General features: G+C 51.6%; 1 protein-coding gene across 1 annotated transcript; it reads left to right on the top strand.

Annotated features, from left to right (window-relative positions):
- The first annotated feature begins 589 nt into the window (after positions 1 to 589).
- On the top strand, positions 590 to 22,592 carry IQGAP3 (IQ motif containing GTPase activating protein 3). Its single transcript, XM_064732615.1, has 38 exons — positions 590 to 906; positions 1,974 to 2,061; positions 2,600 to 2,756; positions 3,419 to 3,496; positions 3,673 to 3,749; positions 3,877 to 3,944; positions 4,192 to 4,305; positions 5,190 to 5,368; positions 5,993 to 6,080; positions 6,341 to 6,504; positions 7,103 to 7,190; positions 7,312 to 7,475; positions 8,027 to 8,187; positions 8,394 to 8,518; positions 8,749 to 8,909; positions 9,899 to 9,989; positions 10,069 to 10,236; positions 10,334 to 10,476; positions 11,487 to 11,657; positions 12,153 to 12,236; positions 12,683 to 12,754; positions 13,380 to 13,449; positions 13,773 to 13,981; positions 15,035 to 15,187; positions 15,680 to 15,843; positions 16,198 to 16,422; positions 16,507 to 16,647; positions 17,146 to 17,230; positions 17,946 to 18,178; positions 18,258 to 18,390; positions 18,674 to 18,776; positions 18,922 to 19,063; positions 19,200 to 19,287; positions 19,878 to 20,093; positions 20,194 to 20,360; positions 20,516 to 20,617; positions 20,956 to 21,064; positions 22,107 to 22,592. The coding sequence occupies exons 1-38, from the start codon at positions 882 to 884 to the stop codon at positions 22,218 to 22,220; spliced, it is 4,920 nt and encodes a 1,639-aa protein (XP_064588685.1). The 5' UTR covers positions 590 to 881; the 3' UTR covers positions 22,221 to 22,592.
- Positions 22,593 to 22,888: the final 296 nt, after the last annotated feature.

Here is a 22,888-nt window from a genome sequence, read left to right as displayed (position 1 = left end):
CTGTTCCTGGGAAAGCACATCCCACAATGGCCCCGCTGGCTCCAGTTTCAGCCCTGTCACCAGCGTGGTGTGCAGTGCCATGGCAACTCGGTGCAGCAGTGCCAGTGTGAGCCCTGTGAGGGATGGAGGGATGGGAAAACTGTGTGGTGGACTGTGGTGATGTTCACAGGGGTCCCAAGACCAGGGAAGAGACGAGGATCTGACTCCATGTTTCAGAAGGCTTGATTTATTATTATTATTATTATATATATATATATATATTATATTAAAACTATACTAAAAGAATAGAAGAAAGGATTTCATCAGAAGGCCAGCTAAGAATAGAAAAAGAATGATAACAAAATCCTGTGACTGACCGAGACAGTCCAGACAGCTGGACTGTGATTGGCCATTAATTAGAAACGACTTGGACACGCTGCTCTTTTCAAGGTAAAAAGGGATTTTTCATTTCTGACTCCAACATTTATAGATTTCCAAAAGTAACAGTGGGTTGAAGGGTGACAGTGCCACCCCTCCAATGACACTGGACAAACCAACAGTCCATCAAATTTCTCCTCCTCCATAAAAGAATGCAAAACAATGAGTTATTTACAGAAAGTCTGTGAGAAAGTTCCTTACAAGAATGTAAACATCAGAAGGCTTGGAAAAATCTTAAAAAATCAGAGTGACACCGGTGCCCCGCCGTCGCTGGGTCCCAGTGCCGCCGTTCCCCGGGGTCCCGCGGTCCCCGTGTCCCGCTGTCCCGCTGTCCCGTGGTCCCGCTATCCCGGTGTCCCGGTGTCCCGGTGTCCCATGTCCCGCTGCCCGGCAGGCCCCGCGCGGAGCCACGTGGGCGGCGGGAGATTCAAACCTCGGGCGGAGCCAGCGGAGCCACCGCGGCCATGGAGGGAGCGGGGCCGGGGCGCTGTGAGTGACCGGCACCGGGGGGCACCGGGGGGCACCGGGGGGCTGAGGCACAAGGATGAAGGCAGCAGGAATGTCCGGGGTACAGGGGACGGGAGGGGACAAGTCTGGGGTACAGCGAGCTGGGGGAGAACAGGTAAGGCTGGGGGGACAAGGGATGGGGGAACAGGCGGGTTTGGGGTGCAGGGGAATGTGGGGGGACAGGTAAGGTTGGGGGGGCAGGAGAGGGGGGAACAGGCGGGTTTGGGGTGCAGGGGAATGTGGGGGGATAGGTAAGGTTGGGGGGCAGGGGGATGTGGGGACAGGGGATGGGGGGAACAGGCGGGTTTGGGGTGCAGGGGTATGTGGGGGGACAGGTAAGGTTGGGGGGCAGGGGGATGTGGGGACAGGTAAGGCAGGGGAGGGCAGGGGGCTGTGGGGGACAGGTGTGGGGTGCAGGGGAATGTGGGGACAGGTAAGGTTGAGGGGGCAGGGGATGTGAGGAGGACAGGTAAGGCTGGGGGGCAAGGGATGGGGGACAGGTAAGGCTGGGGGGGCAGGGGGATGTGGGGCCAGGTGTGAGGTGCACATGGGGACAGGGACTCTGGCTGTGCAGAGAGATGGGTGAGCAGTCGGATTTAGGGGTGCAGGGGGTTAAGGGGGTCTGCATGTGGGTAGAGGGATGGCGGTGGCAAGGTGCCAGGCCCCTGGGGACAAACTGGAGGGGATGTATTTTGAAGGATGGTTTGTTGGGAGGCAGCCGGGTGCCCCCCAGAAGTCGTGGGTGCCTCCAGCACCAGCAGCAGGGTAAAAGGACCCCAAACCTGTCGCTGTGTTCCCTGAATGCTTGCTCTGTGCCCTCCCCCGCTCCAGTGCCAGCTCTGATGGCCGTTATTTGGGAAAAAGGGAAATTGGAAACTTTCCTTCCACTGCCAGAACTGTGACGTTGGTGCCACTCCCACGACGGCTGTGGGAGGCTTCTGCACCCAAAGCCTGGCTCCTTTTCCCAAATCATAGTTTCAGTGGCCATGGGGGCTTCAAAAAGCCTCCCTGAGCAGGGGGCTCTGATGGGAGACCTCCTTTGTGCCCAGGTGAGCGCCTGACTGCCGATGAGATGGACGAACAGAGGAGGCAGAACGTTGCCTACCAGTACCTGTGTCACCTGGAGGAAGCCAAGCGGTGGGGCTGCACTTGGGGACATCCTTGAGCTCACATTTTGGGGGGAAAAGGGGTGCTGAGGGGAGGGATGGGGGGAATGGGTGGGGAGCGGCTTAGCTTTTGAAAAGCAAAAGTTTCTTAGGGGAATCCTAAATTTTTAGGGAGCAGCTGAGGGAAGTTTTCCTCTTCAAGGCAGGATTTAGGGTTATGTTGAATTTTAGGGCTGTTTTGAGATCCCAAGCGAGCCCAGTGGGTTTTGGGTGATGAAACTCAGTGAGGTGTGATGGAATTTTCATGGAAATGAACCAGGGAATCCTGTCCTGGGGCTTATCCTGCAGAATGCTGCTTGGATCCTGTGGCTTTATGGCTCCTCAAAGCTGGTTGGGGGGTTGTGGTTTTTTGTGGGGGGACACTCAGCCCTCCACCCAAACTGAAAACCACCCAGCAGCAAAAGCCTGAGGGTTGAGCTCCCCTGCCAGGGAGGATTTATTGGGAGTGGAATGTCCTTTGGGTGCTTTTCTCTGGGGGTCTCTGACATGCCCTCTCCCTGCCCTGGCAGCTGGATGGAAGCCTGTCTGGGTGAGGAGCTGCCCCCACCCACGGAGCTGGAGGAGACCCTGCGCAACGGGGTCCTCCTGGCCAAGCTGGGCCACTGCTTTGCCCCTGCTGTTGTGCCACTGAAGAAGATCTACGACCCTGAGCAGACACGGTACAAGGTAAGGCTGTGGCACCAGAGGAAGGTGTAGTAGCCCTTAGGGTGTAGCCCCAAACCTTTCCCTCTCTGGTGAGTGCAGGGTGAGGAGGGACTCGCTGACAGCTGTGACTGTGTTCACAGGGGTCTTAGGATGAGGGAAGAGATGAGGATCTGACTCCATGTTTCAGAAGGCTTGATTTATTATTTTATTATATATATTATATTAAAACTATACCAAAAGAATAGAAGAAAGGATTTCATCAGAAGGCTGGCTAAGAATAGAACAAGAAGGAATGATAACAAAGGTTTGTGGCTCGGGCTCTCTGTCCGAGCCAGCTGGGCTGTGATTGGCCATTAATTAAAAACAACCACATGGGCCAATCACAGATGCACCTGTTGCATTCCACAGCAGCAGATAATCATTGTTTACATTTTGTTCCTGAGGCCTCTCAGCTACTCAGGAGGAAAAAATCTTAAAGAAAGGATTTTTCATAAAAGATGTCTGCGTCAGACAGCAGTCACTGAGGGACTGCTCTGTAAGGGGGGCTGCAATGGGGTCCCTGGGGATCACAGGCATTGCCTCTGCCTTTGACCTCCTGCCTTGGCTGGGTTGCTCTGGGGGCAAGGGGGACCCCAGGCATGGAGAAGTTGGGGTTCAGCCTGACCTCAGCTCCTCTCTTCCAGACAGCCGGGCTGCACTTTCGGCACACGGACAACATCAACCACTGGCGTGATGCCATGAGCCACGTGGGGCTTCCCTCGGTAACACCTCCCCTCTGCTCTCCCCAGCCTAGGGGCACACTGGCCTTTGCCTTGTGGCACCACTGGGGTGCTGATATGGCAGGGGGGCTTTGTCTTTGCCCGCACTCTTTGACACCAGCCAACCCTGGGGACTGTCTCGCTGCCTTGTCCCTGATGTGTCTCTGTCTTGCTGGCAGATCTTCCACCCAGAGACCACTGACATCTATGACAAGAAGAACATGCCCCGGGTGGTCTACTGCATCCATGCACTCAGGTGGGTGCCCTGGCCTGGCTCTCATGGAGTGTGTTCATGCTCATCAGCCCTTTGGTGGTGTCACCCGTCAGCCTCAGGTGACACAGAAGCGTCAGGAGGGATGTCACCATGTGGGTTTGTATTTCAGCTTCTACCTCTTCAAGCTGGGGCTGGCTCCTCTGATCCAGGACTTGTATGGGAAAGTGAACTTCACAGGTATGTGCAGGGACACCTGGGCTGGGACTTGCCAAGGGGGGTTTGCCACCAATGCTCTGGGGTCCCGTGGAATGAAAGCCTTGGATGCATTTTGCCAAAGCTGCCTCAGGGATGCTCACCCCGATGTGTGGGGGTTTTCTGCACCCCTCTTGTTCTGGCAGGGGAGTGGGGGCTCTGCTGGCTGCCCCTGCTCCAGCACTGGGCTGTGGGGCTGGTGCTGAGCAGTGCTGCCTCTGCTCTGCTCCAGAGGAGGAGATCAACAACATGAAGCGGGAGCTGGAGAAGTATGGGCTGCAGCTGCCTGCCTTCAGCAAGATTGGAGGCATTCTGGCCAACGAGCTCTCTGTGGATGAAGCAGCAGGTGATGGGTGCCTGGCGGGGAGCAGGGTGTCACCCTGTAGCAGGATTTTGGCTCAGCTACCAAATCTTCTATTTTTGGGGTGCGCAGACGAAGGAAAGAATGACGAATCTGACTCCGTGTTCTTAGAAAGCTAATTTGGTATTTTGTGATACTATATTGTATTGTATTTTCAAAAGCCAGAAAATATTTTTAATATATATATAAATATATAAAAATATTTTATATATATATATAAATATATATATACTATACTAAAGAATACAGAAAGGATAGAGAGAGAAGGCTAGAAAGATAATAATGAAAACTCGTGACTCCTTCCATAGTCCCGACACAGATTGACCTTAATTGGTCATTAAGTCAAAACAATTCACATGAAACCAATGAAACAACAACCTGTTGGATAAAAAAATCTCCAAACACATTCCAAAGCAGCAAAACACAGGAGAAGCAAATGAGATAATGTTGTTTTCCTTTTTCTCGGAGGCTTCTCAGCTTCCCAGGAGAAGAATCCTGGGCAAGGGGATTTTTCCAGAAAATATGATGGTGACAAACTGAATGCCAAATTTGGGGCCAGCAAACTGGGAGGGGGGGCCCTGGGAGGTGATGGTGGTCTGGGATGCAGTGGGAGGCACCTGGGTGTTCTCTTTGAGCCTGGCACAAGGCTGCAGGTGCTGGCACAGCCATTGCTAGGCAGTTCTGCATTCACTGGCTTGCTGTGAGACTTCCCAGGTGCTGGGCACTCCAGCTGGGTCCCAGAAAGGGTGGGTTCTCACCATTGCCTGTGGAATGTCTTGTCCCAGTGCATGCAGGGATAAAGCAGATGGTCCATCCTGCCCCTCTGTGTCCCATCTCACCCTCTGTGTCCCCCCCTGCCCCACCTGCAGTCCATGCTGCTGTGCTGGCCATCAACGAGGCTGTGGAGCGAGGGGTGGTGGCCCAGACCATGGAGGCCCTGCAGAACCCCCACGCCATGCTGGTGGGACTGCGCCAGGAGCTGGCAGGTGCCTACCAGGAGGTGCTGCACCAGGCCAAGCTGGAGAAGGGCAGCAGTGCCAGGAACAGGGTGAGTGAGGGGGGCACAGGGGGCTCTGGGCTGGATGGGAGAGGAGCAGCCCCTTTGCTGATGGGGACGTGGAGGGGTCCCTTGGCTGAAACACAGCCTGGGAGCCCTTGTGCTGAGCAGAATCATCTCAGCAGGACATGACTCCTCTTTGGGGGCTGGTTCTTGTGATGGTGTTCACAGGGGTCTGAGGATGAGGGAAGAGATGAGGATCTGACTCCATGTTTCAGAAGGCTTGATTTGTTATTTTATAATATATATTATATTTAAACTATACTAGAAGAATAGAAGAAAGGATTTCATCAGAAGGCTAGCTAAGAATAGAAAAAGAAAGAATGATAGCAAAGGCTGTCTGTGATTGGCCATTAATTAGAAACAACCACATGAGACCAATCCCAGATGCACCTGTTGCATTCCACAGCAGCAGATAATCAATGTTTACATTTTGTTCTTGAGGCCTCTCAGCTTCTCAGGAGAAAAATCTTAAAGAAAGGGTTTTCCATAAAAGATGTCTGTGACAAGTTCACCCAGGGGTTGGGAAATGAGCCCAGGCATCTGCAGGGGACCCCACTGTGCATGGTGGGGTGTGCTTGGGCAGAAAGCTCAAGCTGGGGAGTGCCTGTCCAGTGCCCACAGGTGATCCCTGAAGGAGAGGACGTCTACGACTGGTGTCTGACCCAGGCTGAAATCCAAGGCAACATCAACAAAGTGAATGGTGAGCAAAGCTGGGCCTTCCCTCTGGGGGTTCTCCAGGGCTTATGGTGGGACCATGGTAGCCCTGGGCATGGGGAGAGTGGTGGGCATAGCAGAAAGAAGTCTGCTCAGGTCAGCCTCAGACCTAGTGGGGAGAAGGGCTGGGTGTGTATTTCCAAAGAGAAATTAAAGTGATGGGTATGCAGGCTTTAGCCATAGCTGCCTTGCAGCCCTGTGGGATGATTTACATGCTCACCTCTGGAGTGAACTGTCCTCTTGCAGTGCGTGGAGCCCTGGAGGAGGTGGACAATGCCCTGGAGAGACAGGATGTGCTGGCACTGCACTGTGCACTGCAGGAGCCCAGCCTGGCCCTGCGTTGCATCAAGCGTGACAACCTCGAGCTCTACCTGGAGCAGCTCAGCACGGACAGGGAGGAGAAGGCACTGGTAGGGGCTGGCAGGAGCACTGGTAGGGGCTGGCAGGACCTGGGGTGCAGGGTGCTGGTGCTGGGGGGCAGCCTGTGCTCCCCAGGAAGAGGGAGGGCCCTGGGTGTGACGGTGGTCACAGGGGTCTTAGGATGAGGGAAGAGATGTAGATTTGACTCTGCTACAGAGGCTTGATTTATTATTTTATGATGTATATTACATTAAAACTACACTAAAAGAATGGAAGGAAAAGTTTCATCTCAGAGGGCTAGCTAAGCTGAGAATAGAAAAAAAAAGAATGGTAACAAAGGCAGCTGCCTCAGACTCTGAGTCAGCTGGGCTGTGATTGGCCATTAATTAGAAACAACCACATGAGACCAATCCCAGATGCACCTGTTGCATTCCACAGCAGCAGATAACCATTGTTTACATTTTGTCCCTGGGGCCTCTCCAGCTTCTCAGGAAGAAAAAATCCTAAGAAAGGATTTTTAATGAAAAGATGTGTGCGACACATGGGCTGGGGAGGTGGCAGCCTTCTGCCAGGGGTCTGGGCACGGCTGCTCTGCCAGCACAAGCATGGTGAGCTGTGAGAGCTGACAGCCCTCTCTGCCTGCTGCAGGAGCTGGGCTACCTGGAGCTGCTGGAGCAGGAGGAGGTGCAGGCAGGGATCCTCACAGCCAACCGGAGGGATGAGAAGGAGCGAGCCAGTGAGTGCCTGGGTGAACTCTTACTGCAGCTTCTGCTGCCCAGGAGCTGCTGGGCATGCTGGCAGCCTGGCCCTGAGGCAGGGCACAGCCCCCCTGTGCCAGCCCCCTGTGTGTCCCTCAGTGCTGCAGGCTGTCGGCCGCATCAACGCTGCTGTCCGCCAAGGGATGCCAGCCAAAACCTTGGAAGCTCTGCTGGACCCTGCAGCCCAACTGCCTGATGTGCACAGCCCTGCTGCCCCCCTGTACCAGCAGCAGCTGGCCCTGCTGCAGAGCCAGCACCCACGGGTGAGACACCTCAGCTGTAACTGTGTTCACAGGGGTCCGAGGATGAGGGAAGAGATGAGGATCTGACTCCATGTTTCAGAAGGCTTGATTTATTGTTTCATGATATATATTACATTAAAACTATACTAAAAGAACAGAAGAAAGGATTTCATCAGAAGGCTAGCTAAGAATAGAAAAAGAAAGAATTAATAACAAAGGCTTGTGGCTTGGACTCTCTGTCCGAGCCAGCTGACTGTGATTGGCCATTAATTAAAAACAACCACATGAGCCCAATCACAGATTCAATGTTGCATTCCACAGCAGCAGATAACCATTGTTTACATTTTGTTCCTGAGGCCTCCCAGCTTCTCAGGAGGAAAAATCCTAAGGAAAGAATTTTTCATAAAAGACATCTGTGACACCCAGGGATGGGCCATGGGTGCCCTGGACAGTGGGTAGGGTGGTCCCTTGCTGGGTCTGGGGTGCTTCCTTTGCTGCTGCTCCCCTGGGGAAGCTGGGCCTGGAGGAGGAGGAGATTATGGGGGTTCAGTGTCTCTGCCTGCTCTGTACAGGGCGAGCTGGCACAGGAGGAGCTGTTTGTGGCTGTGGAGATGCTCTCGGCTGTGGCGCTGGTTAACCAAGCCCTGGATGCCAGGAACCCCAGCAGGCTCTGGAGCAGCCTGGTCAGCCCTGCCCTGGGCCTCTCAGGAGTTGAGGATGCAAATGCACAGCGGTGAGTTGGGGTTGGGGTGAAGAAATCTTGTGGAAAGTGCTGGTCAGGGGGCCTGGGCTTTTTGTGGGCTTGTTCCAGCAGCCTCCCTGTCCTGTGCCTTACCTCTCCCCTCTGAAGGATCTGCTCAGAATGCACCAACCCCTCCTTGGAATGCACTGAGCCCTGCTTGGAATGCTTCAGGTCATTGCCTTGTTTCTCTCCTGCAGGTACTTTGGTGACTTGCTGCAGCTGAAAGTCCAGTCGAGGAAAGCAGGAGCAGAGTTCCTGAGCTGGAACGACATTCAGGACAGCATCAACAACACCAACTCAGCAGTGCAGGATGAAAACGACCGTGAGTGCTGCCCACACAGAGTTTGGGCACGCAGGGGGTGGCAGATATCCTGGGAGGAAGGTTGCACTGTGATTCCAGCCCTGGTAAGGCACCGGGAGAATCTCACACCGCCTTGGGCTGTGATTCCCTTGGTGCCTGGAGATTGGAAGGGTTGAAAGGCGGAGATTGGAAAGGTTGAAAGGCGGAGATTGGAAGGGTTGAAAGGTGTGTCCTCCCTTCCCTGCCCGCAGGTGTCCGTGCGCTCCGGCTGCTGAACGAGGCGCTGCTGCAGGAGGACCCTGAGGTGACACTGGCGGCGCTGCTGTTGGTGCCAGCCCTGCCCGACGTCGCCCTCCCCACCGCCCCGCGCTACCACAGCGTCCTGGCCCGGGCACGGAGGCAGAAAATCCAGGTGGGGCTGGGGTCATCAGCTGTGGGGACCCTCCATGGCAGCATGGCATCCCCCCTGGGAGCCTGCCTTGGTCACAAGACTGTGAAATAACTCCCCCTGGGGGTTGTTGTTGCTATTATTATTATTATTATTATTATTATTACTACTACTACTACTACTACTGCTATTACTATTGCTATTATTATTACTATTACTATTATTATTACTACTATTATTATTGTTGTTATATTACTATTATATTTATAGATGATAATATAGATATTAATTATTATATTTGTTTATTAGTTGTTATTATAATAGTTACATTATTATATGACATAATTAGATTATGTTTTATAATATTTCATTTTATTATTACCATTGTAATATTATTTTATTATATATTTATATTGTTATATTTATATATTAGTTATTATTATAGTTATTATAATACCTTTATAGTTATTATAGTTATTATAATACCTTTATAGTTATTATAATACCTATAATACCTATAGTTATTATAAATACCTTTTATTTTATTAATTTATTATTATTACTTTAATTATTATTGTTGTTATTTTACTATTATATTTATAGATTATAATATATCTAGATTTTAATTATTACAATATTTATTTATTAGTTACAATTACATTATTACATTATATTTTATCATATTTCATTTTATTATTATCATTGTAAATTTATTTTCATTATATATTTATATTATATTTATACATTTATATATAAATATATATAATTATATATATTTATATAGAGATATATATAATATATATAATTATAAATATATATTTATAACTATATTTATATATTAGTTGTTATTATTATAGTTATATTACATAAAATTATTATTATTATTATTATTATTATTATTATTATTATTATTATTATTATTATTATTATTATTATTATTATTATTACTACTACTACTACTAGTAAAGCAGGAGGTGCCCAGCTCACTAGAGCCCATCTCCCCCATCTCCCAGGCCACACAGGACAATGGAGCTGCTCTTTGCTGGGAAGAAATCCAGGAAGGGGTCTGCCAGGCCAACCAGGACACAGTGGCAGCCAGGAGGAGTGAGTGCTCTCCCCATGTGGGTGCTGCTGGAGGCTGGGGGACAAGAAGGGGCTGATGTGAGCCCCTCTGCTCCCACAGTGGCTCTGGGCATAGCTGCCATCAACCAGGCCATCAAGGAAGGGAAGGCATCACAGACTCTGAGGGTGCTGTGCAACCCTGACGTGGCCCTGCATGGGGTGGTGAGTGCCTGTGCTGACACCTACCAGGAGCAGCTGGAGGCTCTGATGGCCACCAAGGGACCAGCAGGTAAAACCCTGGGGGCTGCAAAACCTCCCCTACCCCTGGCCAGGGTGTTCTGAGGGAGCAGCACCCTGCAGCAGCTCCCATCCATCCTGGCATGCAGGGAGCACAAAGCCATGCTGGGTCAGGCACAGGCTGCTGGATGGGGCTGAGTTCTACGTGAACCTGCAGACCTTGGAGGGCAGCTGGCAGTGCCCACGCCATGGCAGCTTCTACACCACACACCTGAGCAGGGAGGAGATGCAGGTATGGCAGGATGGGCTGGGTGGGTGTGATGGTGTTTGCAGGGGTCTTAGGATGAGGGAAGAGATGACATGTTCCACCATCCCATGGAGCTCCAAACCCCATCCAACCTGGCCTTGGACACTTCCAGTGATGCCACAGCTGCTCACAGGCCTCAGCACCCTCATGGAAAGTATTTCCTCCCAATATCCCATCCATCCCTGCCTGCTGGCAGTGGGAAGCCATTCCCCTGTGTCCTGTGACTCTGTAGGCACAGGGAGGTTTTGTTTCACCTGGACCAGCCCCAGCACATCCTGTCCAGCACCCAGGCACCACCAGCACTCCCTGCATGGCACAGGGCATCACTGTGCTTGCATTAATGCCCCCAAAGGGCATCACTGTGCTTGCATTAACCCCTTGCACACCCAGCTGTGACACAGCGTCCCCAGGGTTGTGCTGAAGGTGCCACCTCCCCAGGTCCCTCAGCAACTCCAGCCTTGCTCCTGCTCCCTCCTCACTCACTGCCAGAATTGCCTCCAGGAGCACAAAGGAGCTGCCAGATGGGTGGACTTTGGGAAAAAAAAAAGAGATAAAAAAAAATGGAATGAGGGAGTGTGACGGTGTTCACAGGGGTCTTAGGATCAGGAAAGAGATGAGAATGTTGACTCCATGTTTCAGAAGGCTTGATTTATTATTTTATGATATATAATATACTAAAACTATACTAAAAGAATAGAAGAAAGGATTTCATCAGAAGGCTAGCTAAGAATAGAAGAAGAATGATAACAAAGGCTTGTGACTGACTGAGACAGTCTGGACAGCTGGGCTGTGCTTGGCCATTAATTAGAAACAACCACATGAGACCAATGCCAGATCCCCTTGTTGCATTCTACAGCAGCAGATAATCATTGTTTACATTTTGTTCCTGAGGCCCCTCAGGAGGAAAAATCCTAAGGAAAGGATTTTTCAGAAAATATCCTGGCTACAGGTGGGCAGCGCTGGCACTGAGCTGGTGCTGCCTGCTGTCCTTGCAGTCTGTCATCACCCGAGTGACGCTGGCCCACGAGCGGGAGCGCCTGTGGGCATCCAGGGTGGCGCTGGTGGTGAAGCTGCAGGCGCGGCTGCGCGGGTTCCTCGTGCGGCGCCAGCTCGCGGCACGGCGCCACGTCCTGCAGGAGCAGAGGCCAGCTGCCATCAGGATCCAGGTGACACAGCCAGGGCCTGTCCCTGCTCTCAGCACAGCCACACAAACCAGGGGCAGCTGCTCGCAGCACCTCGCAGCCCTGGGAGGGACCAGCTCTTGCTGCTCTCTGGTTTTACTGCCAGGACCGCTGAGGTGCTGCAGGGAGCAGTGAGGGGCTTGTTCCTCTCACAGTGGCTGCTTTGGGTGCTGCTTTCCTTTCCCCATGCTGTGCTATTCTCTTTCTTCATGTGCTCCCTGGAAAACCAGTGGAGTCACAGTGACTTCACCCAGGTGTCTCTACCTGGTGTAGAGAGGGGCCAGTGCTTGCTGCTCTTGGTTTTACTGCCAGGACCCCTGAGGTGCTGCAGAGAGCAGTGAGGGGCTTGTTCCTCTCACAGTGGCTGCTTTGGGTGCTGCTTTCCTCTTCCTCCATGCTGTGTTATTCTCTTTCTTCATATGCTCCCTGAAAAACCATTGGAGTCACAGTGACCTCACTCAGGTGTTTTCTTGTGCCCAGGCTTGCTGGAGGGGGTACAGGCAGCGCAGAGCTTACCTGGACAGGCTGCACTACCTGAAATCCAACACAGAGGCTGCAGTCAAGGTTTGGAGGATTCTTTCTTCAGCCTTTGTTCCCATGTTGGGCATTGTCACCTGCTCGTTCAGCTTGTGAGGGTGGCATCTACCCCTGCCCAGCGCAGAGGAGCCAGGGGGGATTGTGGTAGCTGGGCCAGGGCAGTGTGTGAGTGCACAGGGGAGAAAAAATCATACAATAGGATTGTTACCATGGGCTCACTGAGGCTGGAAAAGCCCTTGAAGATCACTGAGTCCATCTCAGCACTGCCAAGGCCACCACTAACCGTGTCCCCAAGTGCCACATCCCTGTGGGTGTTAAATCCCTCCCAGGATGGTGAACCCACCACATTGCTGGGCAGCCTGTGCCAATGCCTGACCACCCCTTCTGTGAAGAAATTATCCTTAATATCCAACCTAAACCTCCCCTGGAAGTTCTCATGATCCAGAATCCAAATGTTTGAACATCTCTCCCAGATCCAGGCAGCTGTGAGGATGTGGCAGGCACGGAGGAAGTACCAGGAGAGGCTGCGCTACTTCAGGCAGAATGTAAGGGATGGGATGGGATGGGATGGGATGGGATGGGATGGGATGGGATGGGATGGGATGGGATGGGATGGGATGGGATGGGATGGGAGTCAAACAGCTCCTGGAACTCTGTTGGTGTGGATGTAGGGGGATGACCTGGAGCAGTTGGATCCCTGTCCCTGGTGCTCACAGTGCAGCTGGAAGAACTGATTCATCCTGGCACAGGGACAGATGGGAAGGAATAGGTACTTGGTGGGTCTGGAAGCCAAACTCTCAGGTTTTGTGAAGTGTGAGGAGAGCAAAACCACTCCAGTTCCATCAAAAAACAACAATGACTTCAAGATGTTCATTAAAAGGGGGAAGGAATTTTTGGGGGAGAAAAGGGGAGGGTGTCAGCTGTAGGAAGTGAAGTTGCACTCCTGGAGTTGCTGCAGCTTCTGATGTACAGTGAGTGGAGAGGAATGACCACTGAGAAGGGCAGAATCCCAAAATCTCCCCTGTTTTGTCGAGACCCTCATCCCAGGCCTTAATACATTCCTGGCACTGGGACCAGGCATCAATGTGCTTGCCCAGCACTCCTTCACTCCCCATGTGTGTTAGGGACCCTATGGAAAAACACCTCCCACCCCGTTGTTTGTCTTGGCAGATTAAAGCTGTAATTAAAATCCAGGCTTTTGTGCGAGCCAACAAGGCCCGTGGGGATTACAGGCTGCTGGGTAAGTGTGTGCCTGCTCATTGCTGCTCTGAGTGTGATGGCTAATTGGGAAGGGGACTCTGCCTCCAAAAGGGGGGAGCAGTTATGAGCAGGGCTGCTGGTGGCCCCTTGGCAAGGACAGCATGACAGAGCCTTGGTGGTCCTTGATCATCAGCTCTGGCACTGCCCCTCTGCCCCCAAAACTTCCTGGAGGTTTTTGCAGTGTGGCTGTGTGCTGTCCCGTGTCCTGGTGCTGCAAGAAGATGTTTTTTGGGGAGGAGGATGGGATGTCTGAGGGTTTGCAGCGGGGGAAATTATTCATGGCCTTACTGGGCATTGCTGCAGTCCACACCAAGAGCCCACCCTTGAGCATCGTCCGGCGCTTCATCCACCTGCTGGAGCAGAGCCAGCACGACTTCTGGGAGGAGTCAGAGGTGCTGAGGCTGCAGGAGGAGGTGGTGAAGAGGATCCGTGCCAGCCGGCAGCTGGAGAGCGACCTGGACCTCATGGACATCAAGATTGGGCTGCTGGTCAAGAACAGGATCACTCTGCAGGTACAGAGAGAGGGGGACGACTTGGCTGCCTCAAGCCAGCCTGCCCTCCATGGCATCGCAGCTTGGACTTGTCTCTGCTTCACTTTTTAAGCAGTTGGAGGGGCTGGGGAGCACTAGGGTGTTGTCATTTTATTCCAAAAGTTCCATGGTGATTTCTCATGGGCAGCTCCTTGCAGCACTGACTCCTTCTTCCTCACATCACAACCAAGGAACTCCAACTCCCTTCTCTACCAGCCAACCCACTCTTCTGTAGCACTCTTCTTCTTACTGTGGCCTGTTCCTAATCTTTGCTGATTGGTACAGCTGCAACTCCTCAGGTCTCAGAATCTCTGCTGGCCACAGTGACTCTGTGTACAAGTCTCTTTTCCCAGTCTGGTAGTCAAAGAAGGAGTCAGGATTCTTTTGTTCTCATTCTCAAGGTTGTTTATTATTTCTTATCTATAAAATTCTTTCTCTGACCCACTGAGGTCTGTTCAGCAGGTCAGACAGAGGCACACTGGTGTTATCTTTTTATCCTAAAAACTACATGAACAATATTTACAATTACTTCCCAATACATATAACCTATGTTAGACAGTGAGCTTCTACCTTAAACCAATCTAAAAGTGCCACCATCACAGCAGAAGATGGAGGCTAAGAAGAAGAAGGAGAAAGGCTGGACACACTGAGATTTCTCCATCTTGCCCCCTGAACCCCCATTCTAAAAACCCCAAGAATCTATTTTTCACTCTGTGATAAACTAACTATCATTCTACTTAAACTTTCTTGACTTGTAATTCTTCATATAAGGTTGATATTTTTTTCCATGGGTCAAGATCAAAGGCCCAGGGGTCTTGGGCTCTGTGCCAGGGTCTCTGAGCCCCCTGGCAGGGGGGGTTTGAGCAACCCAGGGCAGCCAGAGGAATTTCCTGTGTTCTCACTCAGGGCTGAGATTGCCTTCTGCACTATTCTCCTACATTCTCTCCCTCCACACTAGGGTGCCTCTGGCTCTCCCAGAAACTGGTCAGAATTCCAGAGCCTCAGGCAAACCCCAGTGCTTCTCTCCCCCCACAGGAGGTGGTGTCCCACTGCAAGAAGCTGACCAAGAAGAACAAGGAGCAGCTCTCAGAGATGATGTCCATGGACAAGCAGAAGGGGCTCAAGACACTCAGCAAGGAGAAGAGGCAGAAGCTGGAGGCCTATCAGCACCTCTTCTACCTGCTGCAGGTGGGGCTGGGGTGTGGTGGTGTTCACAGGGGTCTTAGGGTGAGGGAAGAGATGAGGATCTGACTCCATGTTTCAGAAGGCTTGATTTATTATTTTATGATATATATTATATTAAAACTATACTAAAAGAATAGAAGAAAGTTTTCATCAGAAGGCTGGCTAAGAATAGCAAAAGAATGATAACAAATGTTTGTGACTGACTGAGACAGTCTGGATAGCTGGACTGTGATTGGCATTAATTAGAAACAACCACATGAGACCAAACACAGATGCACCTGTTGCATCCCACAGCAGCAGATAATCATTGTTTACATTTTGTTCCTGAGGCCTCTCAGCTCCTCAGGAGAAAAAATCCTAAGGAAAGGATTTTTCAGAAAATATCCTGGCTACACTGGGGGGCTCTGCTGTGTCCCCCACAACTGGAGGGGCAGTGCAGGGACCTGGCCTTTGGCTACCCTGCCTGGGCTAGCTTGGTGTCCCTCCTCCCTGCAGACACAGCCAGTGTACTTGGCCAGGCTGATCTTCCAGATGCCCCAGAACAAATCCACCAAATTCATGGAGTCGGTGATCTTTACTCTTTACAACTACGCTTCCAGCCCACGGGAGGCTTATCTGCTGCTGCAGCTCTTCAAAGTGGCACTGCAGGAGGAGATCAGGTGTGTGTCCTGCTGTGGGAAAGGCAGGAGGAGATCAGGTGGGTGTCCTGCTGTGGGAAAGGCAGGAGGAGATCAGGTGGGTGTCCTGCTGTGGGAAAGGCAGGAGGAGATCAGGTGGGTGTCCTGCCCAGGGAAAGGCAGGAGGAGATCAGGTGTGTGTCCTGCTGTAGGAAAGGCAGGAGGAGATCAGGTGGGTGTCCTGCTGTGGGAATAATAAAAGGCAGGAAGAGATCAGGTGTGTGTCCTGCCCAGGGAAAGGCTGAACTGCATCAGCTTGGATGCTGTTGTCTCTGCTGCCTCCTGCTTGGAGAACCCCCAAACACTGCTCCATCCCCTCATCCCATCTGTCCCCAGGTCCAAGGTGGACCACGTTCATGACATCCTGACGGGCAATGCCACGGTGATCCGGCTGCTGGTCGGCTTCTACCGCAACATGCCCGGGCAGAGCGCCCTGAGGCACATCCTGGCTGGCCCCGTGCAGGAGGTGCTGCAGGACAGGACCCTCAGCATCAACACTGACCCCGTGGACATCTACAAGGCCTGGATCAACCAGACTGAGTCGCAGAGTGGGCACAGAAGGTCAGAGCCTGGGGAAGAAGGCTTGGCTGGGCCACAGGGTGGTGGGCATTGAGATGGTGATGGGGTCCTGTGCTCCCTTCACAGCAAGCTGCCCTATGAGGTGAGCCCTGAGCAGGCTCTCAGCCACCCCGAGGTCCAAAGGAGGTTGGACATTTCCATCCGCAATCTCCTGGCAGTAACAGACAAGTTTGTCTCTGCCATCACCTCTTCTGTGGACAAGATCCCGTGAGTATCCCCATGGTTTCTGTGCCCACCCCAGGAGTGCTCTGGGCTCTCAGGTGTCTCCAGCAAGGCCTTAGAAAGGAGGTTGGGTTATGGGGGGGCTTCCTGGCCCCTTTTCTGCTGCAGGACTGAGTTACTGCACTGTGAGCAAGGGGAACCCCAAATATCAGCAGCACCTGATGGGCTGGCTTGTTTTTTGTTTTTGTGCACTGTTTCTGGGCAGTTTACTGCTGAAATTGAGATGCATGCCAGCTTTGTGGTGATCTCAGAGGATGAAGGCCTCCTCCAGAGATGCCTGGATTGGCAGCAGGGTGGGGGGAAGGAGCTGATGGGTGCTGTAGCTGCCAATCCTACCTGTGGGCTTCTCCATCACCTCAGAGTAGGGAAAGGCAGGAGGAGACCACCCAGCTGGTGGTTTGCTGCTTCCTGGATGATGGATAGTAGGACTGGGTCATCAGGATGCACCCACATGCTGATGGTCCTCTCCCTACCTCTCCTCAGCTATGGGATGCGCTACATGGCCAAAATCCTGAGGATGTCCTTGGTGGAGAAATTCCCCAAGGCCCCAGCAGAGGAGGTTGATAAGGTACCGTGGGGCTGGGGCACCTGCATGGTTGGGTGGGGCTCAGCTGTGTCTGTACATCAAAGGCCACCAAAGGTCCTCTTAACTTAAAAACACCTCCAGGTCAACATTTTCCTTGAGCCACTAAGGAAATGCCAAGGGTGGGCTTTTCCCTGCACTGCCATCTCTTCCAGGAGAGTCCTACCATGCAGAGCAAGGATGAAACATCCTTCCCTGCTGAGGTGTCACCTCCTTGGGCCCTAACCAAGGATGAAACGTCCTTCCCTGTGACGGTGGTCACAGGAGTTTTCAGACTGGGGGTGAGATGAGGATCTGACTCCATGTTTCAGAAGGCTTGATTTATTATTTTATCATATATATTACATTAAAACTATACTAAAAGAATAGAAGAAAAGGTTCTCATCAGAAGGCTGGCTAAGAATAGAATAGCAAAGAATGATAACAAAGGTTTGTGGCTTGGGCTCTCTGTCCGAGCCAGCTGACTGTGATTGGCCATTAATTAGAAACAACCAACATGGACCAATCACAGATGCACCTGTTGCATTCCACAGCAGCAGATAACCATTGTTTACATTTTGTTCTTGAAGCCTCTCAGCTTCTCAAGAGAAAAAATCCTAAGGAAAGGATTTTTCATAAAAGATGTCTGCGACACTTCCCTGCTGAGGTGTCACCTCCTTGGGCCTTAACCCAAATGCTCCCCAGCCTGTCTCCATCCTAGATCGTGGGGAACCTGCTCTACTACCGCTTCATGAACCCAGCAGTGGTGGCCCCTGATGGCTTTGACATCGTGGACATGTCAGCGGGGGTGGCCCTGCGCCCCGAGCAGCGCCGCAGCCTGGCCTCCATCGCCAAGGTGCTGCAGCACGCCGCTGCCCACAAGGCCTTCCAGGGGGACAGTGCCCACCTCTGCGGGCTCAACCAGTACCTGGAGCACACCCACAGCAAGTTCAGGTGATGGTCATGGGGTGGGAGGGTGGCTTGGAGCCTGTGGTAGGGGTCTGGGGCTGAGCAAAGGGGTCTGTCCCTGCAGGAGGTTCATCTCTGCTGCCTGCTGTGTCCCTGAGCCTGAGGAGAGGTTTGACATGGATGAGTACTCAGAGATGGTGGCAGTGGCCAAACCAGTCATCTACATCACTGTGGGGGAGCTCATCAACACGCACAAGGTCGGGGCATAAAGCTCAGGGCAAGCTCTGTTTCCTCTGCTCCCACCCCCTGGGCTTTCTGCTGGGTTTCCTCCCATTCTTCTTCTGTATTCCACCCCTGGCACAGCTTCTCTCTTCCTGACCCTTTTCTTCTCTTCTAAGCAAGGAAATAACCTAGATTCTGCAGGTTTGTCCTTTTGCAAACCTCAGATCTTCTCCATCCCCTCTTGGGTGTGAATGGTGGCCCTCCCTCACTCTCCATTTGCATCCCCCTTGCCACTGATTCATCCCTTGCACTGTCCAGCTCCTGCTGGAGCACCAGGACTCCATCACATCACACCCCAGTGACCCCCTGCACGAGCTCCTGGAGGATCTTGATGAGCTCCCTACAGTCCAGTCGCTGCTTGGTAGGTTGGATTGTGGGACCTGATGGGAGGAGGGTGGACGTGGGCACCCTTTCCTTGCACAAAGCTTGAGCTGGATTGCTTTGGGCATGGAAAGCCAGCCCTCTGGAGCCCAACACAGCTAGCAGGGCTCTCTGTGCCCTCACAGGGGACAGTGTTGGCAGCCTGGGGGACAGCAGTGCTGAGCAGCTCTCCCAGCTCAGCAGAACAGAGATCTCCCTCACCCTCACCAACAAGCTGGTGCCAGTGGCCAGCAGCGAGGAGAGTGACACGAGGAGCCTGCTGCTGAGGTGAGGATGGGCTCTGGGGGCATCAGGAGGGTACTGGGATGCTCAAGGAGGGCAAAAAACCCTTGGGAGGCAACTGAATATTGGGTGGAGGGTGATGGTCTGGAGCAGATTCCTCACGTCTCCCTCTGGTCTCTAGCACCAAGCAGATGCTGGTGGATTTGATCCAGTGCCAAGCAGGAGATTCCCTCCCAGACATCTTGTGGACACCAGCCTCAGAGCATGAGGTGAGATGTGTGAGGCTGCTGCTAGGGATGAACTGAAAAACTTGGTGGGCAAAGGGTGAAAAAGTTCTCAGCAAAAAGCTGCCCTGCTCCTCTCAGAGGTTTGGCCACTGCTCTTGTGATCCAGCAGTGCCTGGACTCTGGTTTTCAGAAAAATCACCTGTTCTGGGCCACATCAAAGTGTGGGTGAAGGAGTTGTATGGTAAATTCAAGGTGACCCCTGTGGCAGGGAGAAATGATTAATCTGACTCCATTATATCAGAAGGCTAATTAATTACTTAATTATACTATATTATTCTACACTATAAGCTGAAACTGCACAAGCACTCAACTGCACAAAATCGTGTGACTGTCAGGACACAGTTTGCAGAGATTGGTCAAGACAACAAAACACCATCACTTTGGGTAAACCATCTCCATATTGCATTCCACTTTGGCACAGCACAGGCACAGCAAATGAGATAAGAATTGTTTTGATCATTCTTTTCTCTGCTTCTCTCAGGTTCAGAGAATGAGAATCCCGCAGAGTTCGCTTGTTCCATCTCTGTACCCCATTCCAGCTGTGTTCCAGGCTGACCCTTTCTCATCTTTAGGAAGCTGCCCATGAGCACCTGGTGTGCCAGCGAGCTCTGTGGGATGCCCAGCCCTCTGCCCAGCAGCTGAAGCACCACCCCTGCCTGGCTGCCAACAGCCAGCTCTCCATGGAGGAGAAGAAGCGCAAGGTCATCCGCAACCTGCGGCGCTTGGAGAGCCTGGGGCTGGTGCACTCTGCCAGCCACTACCAGGAGCTCATTGATGAGCTGGCCAAGGTGTGCTGAGCTGGGAATCACCCCTAAACCCCCAGAGCTCCTGCTCTGGTTAAGTTTTTCATGACAAACGTTGGTTTTCTGGCGCTGCTGTTTCCTGCAGGACATCCGGAACCAGCGGCGGCACCGGCAGCAGCGCCGCAGGGAGCTCCTGAAGCTGAGGCACACCCTGGAGGGCCTCGATGCCAAGACTCTGTTTTATGAGGAGCAAATTGATTATTACAACCAGTACATCAAGACCTGCCTTGACAACTTGGCAGCCAGCAACAAGTGAGGTTCCTTACCAAAAATCAGTAATTTTTTAAAGAAAAATGTTATTTGTTTTCATTGCTCTCTGGTTGTTGTGAGTCCTGGAGATGTTGGGGATCCAAGGGGTCACAGATGGCCAGAGATGAGCTCTCAGCATGTGCTCCCTTCTCTTCCAGGGGCAGTGGGAAGAGCAAGAAGCTGCCATCTCTGCACTACACAGCAGCCCAGCTGTGGGACAAGGGGGTGCTGCTGGAGATCCAGGACCTGCCACCCAGCCAGTGAGTGACCCTGCCCCAGGGGAGGAGCTCCTGCTTGGGGTTATTCAGTGCAGGGCCAGGAGCTGGACTTAATGATCCCTGTGGGTCCCTTCTGATTCAGGATATTCTGTGATTCTATGAAAATTTGGGCAGGTAGAGGAAAATAACAGAGGAGGAGGAGGATGCACGTGGGCCACTGTTGTCCTGCCATGTGGGACAAGTTTTGTGTAGGAAAGTTGGGATTTGCAGTGGGGTTTGGGCTGTGGGTCTGGTGTGGCTGCTGTGCTGATGCACTGGGTGGGTGAGCTGCTCCCTGGCTGTGTTAAAGCTTTTGGCAGTGAGTGGCTCTGTCTTCTCAGGCTCAAGAACGTGGTTTTTGACATCATCCCCTGTGAGGAATCAGGGAAGTTCCAGGTGAAAGCCAAATTCATGGGGATCGACATGGAGGACTTCCAGCTGCACTACCAGGTGGGAAACCTGTCCTGCAGCTCCTGGGGCTCACAGGGATGGGGACAGCCAGGGCATGTGGGGCTGGCTGCTGTCCCCACACCTGCAGCTCTTGTGGGGACTTGGAGCCCATGTGCAGCCCTGCCCTCTTGGGGTTTATGTGGTTGAGATGACCCAAAGGTGTCAGAAAGTCTCATTTTCCCAGCCCTGAGATTGAAGAAGGAGTCAGGATTCTTTGGCTGTGGTTTTCAAGGTTGTTTATTCTCTGTTATCTCTAACATTCTTTTCCTGGCCTGCTGAGGTCTGTCTGGCAGGTCAGGCTGTGGCACACTGACTGCCCTCAGGGTGGTGTTATCTTTTTATACTTAAAACTACGTGTACATGATAAAAAATCAGGGGCTGGGATTTAGTTGAGGCATATCATTAAGGAGGGGAGGTCCCTCTTTCTTTAGCTTAAAAGGCTAATGCTGGTTCATAGCTTCTTAATGATTGAGATGATATTAGGGAGGATCAGCTTTCAAAGTTAGCGAGAGGGGTAGATTCTACTACGATTGGCATGAAGCTGTGGTTGGCTCACAATAATTTCCCAATAATTCACAATAACTTCCCAATACCTATCACCTATGTTAGACAGTGAGTTTCTACTCTAAACCAATCCTAAAGTGCCACCATCACCCAGAAGATGGAGGCCAAGAAGAAGAAAGAGGAAGGACAAGGCACACCCAAATACCTCCATCTTGGCTTCTGAAGCCCTATTCTAAAAACCCCAAAGTTTTACTTTTTCACCCTGTGACAAACTAACTATCATTCTGCTTAAACTCTCGTGACTTGTAAATACTTACATAAAGCTGGTAATTTTCTCCATGGGTTAAAATCAAAGGCACAGGGCTCTTTGGCTTCATGCTAAGGTCTCTGGGCCCCCTGGCAGGGTCTGGAGCCCTCCAGGGCAGCCAGAGGAGTTTCCTGGGTTCTGACACAAACCCAGCTCCCTGTGCCCGGGCTGGGCACCCAGCAGGGCTTCCCTGGCAGGGCACAGTGCCAGTGACAGTCCCCTCTCCCACAGGACCTGCTGCAGCTGCAGTACGAGGGTGTAGCAGTCATGAAGATGTTCCACAAGGCCAAGGTCAACGTCAACCTGCTCATCTTCCTCCTCAACAAGAAGTTCTTCAAGAAGTGACAGGGTCAGGGGTGGGGCTGGAGGGAAGGGGGGCAATGGAAACCTGCCAAAGAGACCTCAGGGTTGGTGGTGCCAGGGCAGGGGAGCTGCTGCTGGCCATGGAGCTTTCCTGCATGGATTCAGTGCCTGAGTGAGGAACACAGGGCCCAGCCCCAGCCCTGGGCACCCCGAGCTTGGTACTGAACCAGTGCCCAACCTCCCTGCAGGAGGATGCACTGCCAAAGCTTCTGCAGCTTTTAAAATCTATTTAATCTGGGTGTTTTGGCTGTTTAATTCTTGTGTTGCCCACAGCCAGCAGCCCACTCTGTATTTCTGGACACTACACAGCTTTTACTGATATAATAAAGGTATCTTATTTATCTATATATCTAATTTATCTATCTATCTCTCTATCTCTCTATCTATCTATCTCTCTATATATTGATATCTATATCTATATATTAATATATAGATATTTTTATATATGTATCCATATCTATATGTATGGATACATATATATAAATATAGATATGGATATCTATCCATATCTATATTTATATATGAATATAGAAATATATTTATATAAGAAATATATATATCTATATTTATATGTATATCCATATCTATCTAGATATGGATGTATATACATAAATATATATATATGTATTTATTATATAAATATATTTCTT

The sequence above is a fragment of the Zonotrichia leucophrys genome, chromosome 25, assembly GCF_028769735.1.
Source record: "Zonotrichia leucophrys gambelii isolate GWCS_2022_RI chromosome 25, RI_Zleu_2.0, whole genome shotgun sequence".
Taxonomy (NCBI): Eukaryota; Metazoa; Chordata; class Aves; order Passeriformes; family Passerellidae; genus Zonotrichia; species Zonotrichia leucophrys.
This window is presented reverse-complemented; position numbering and strand designations above follow the sequence as displayed.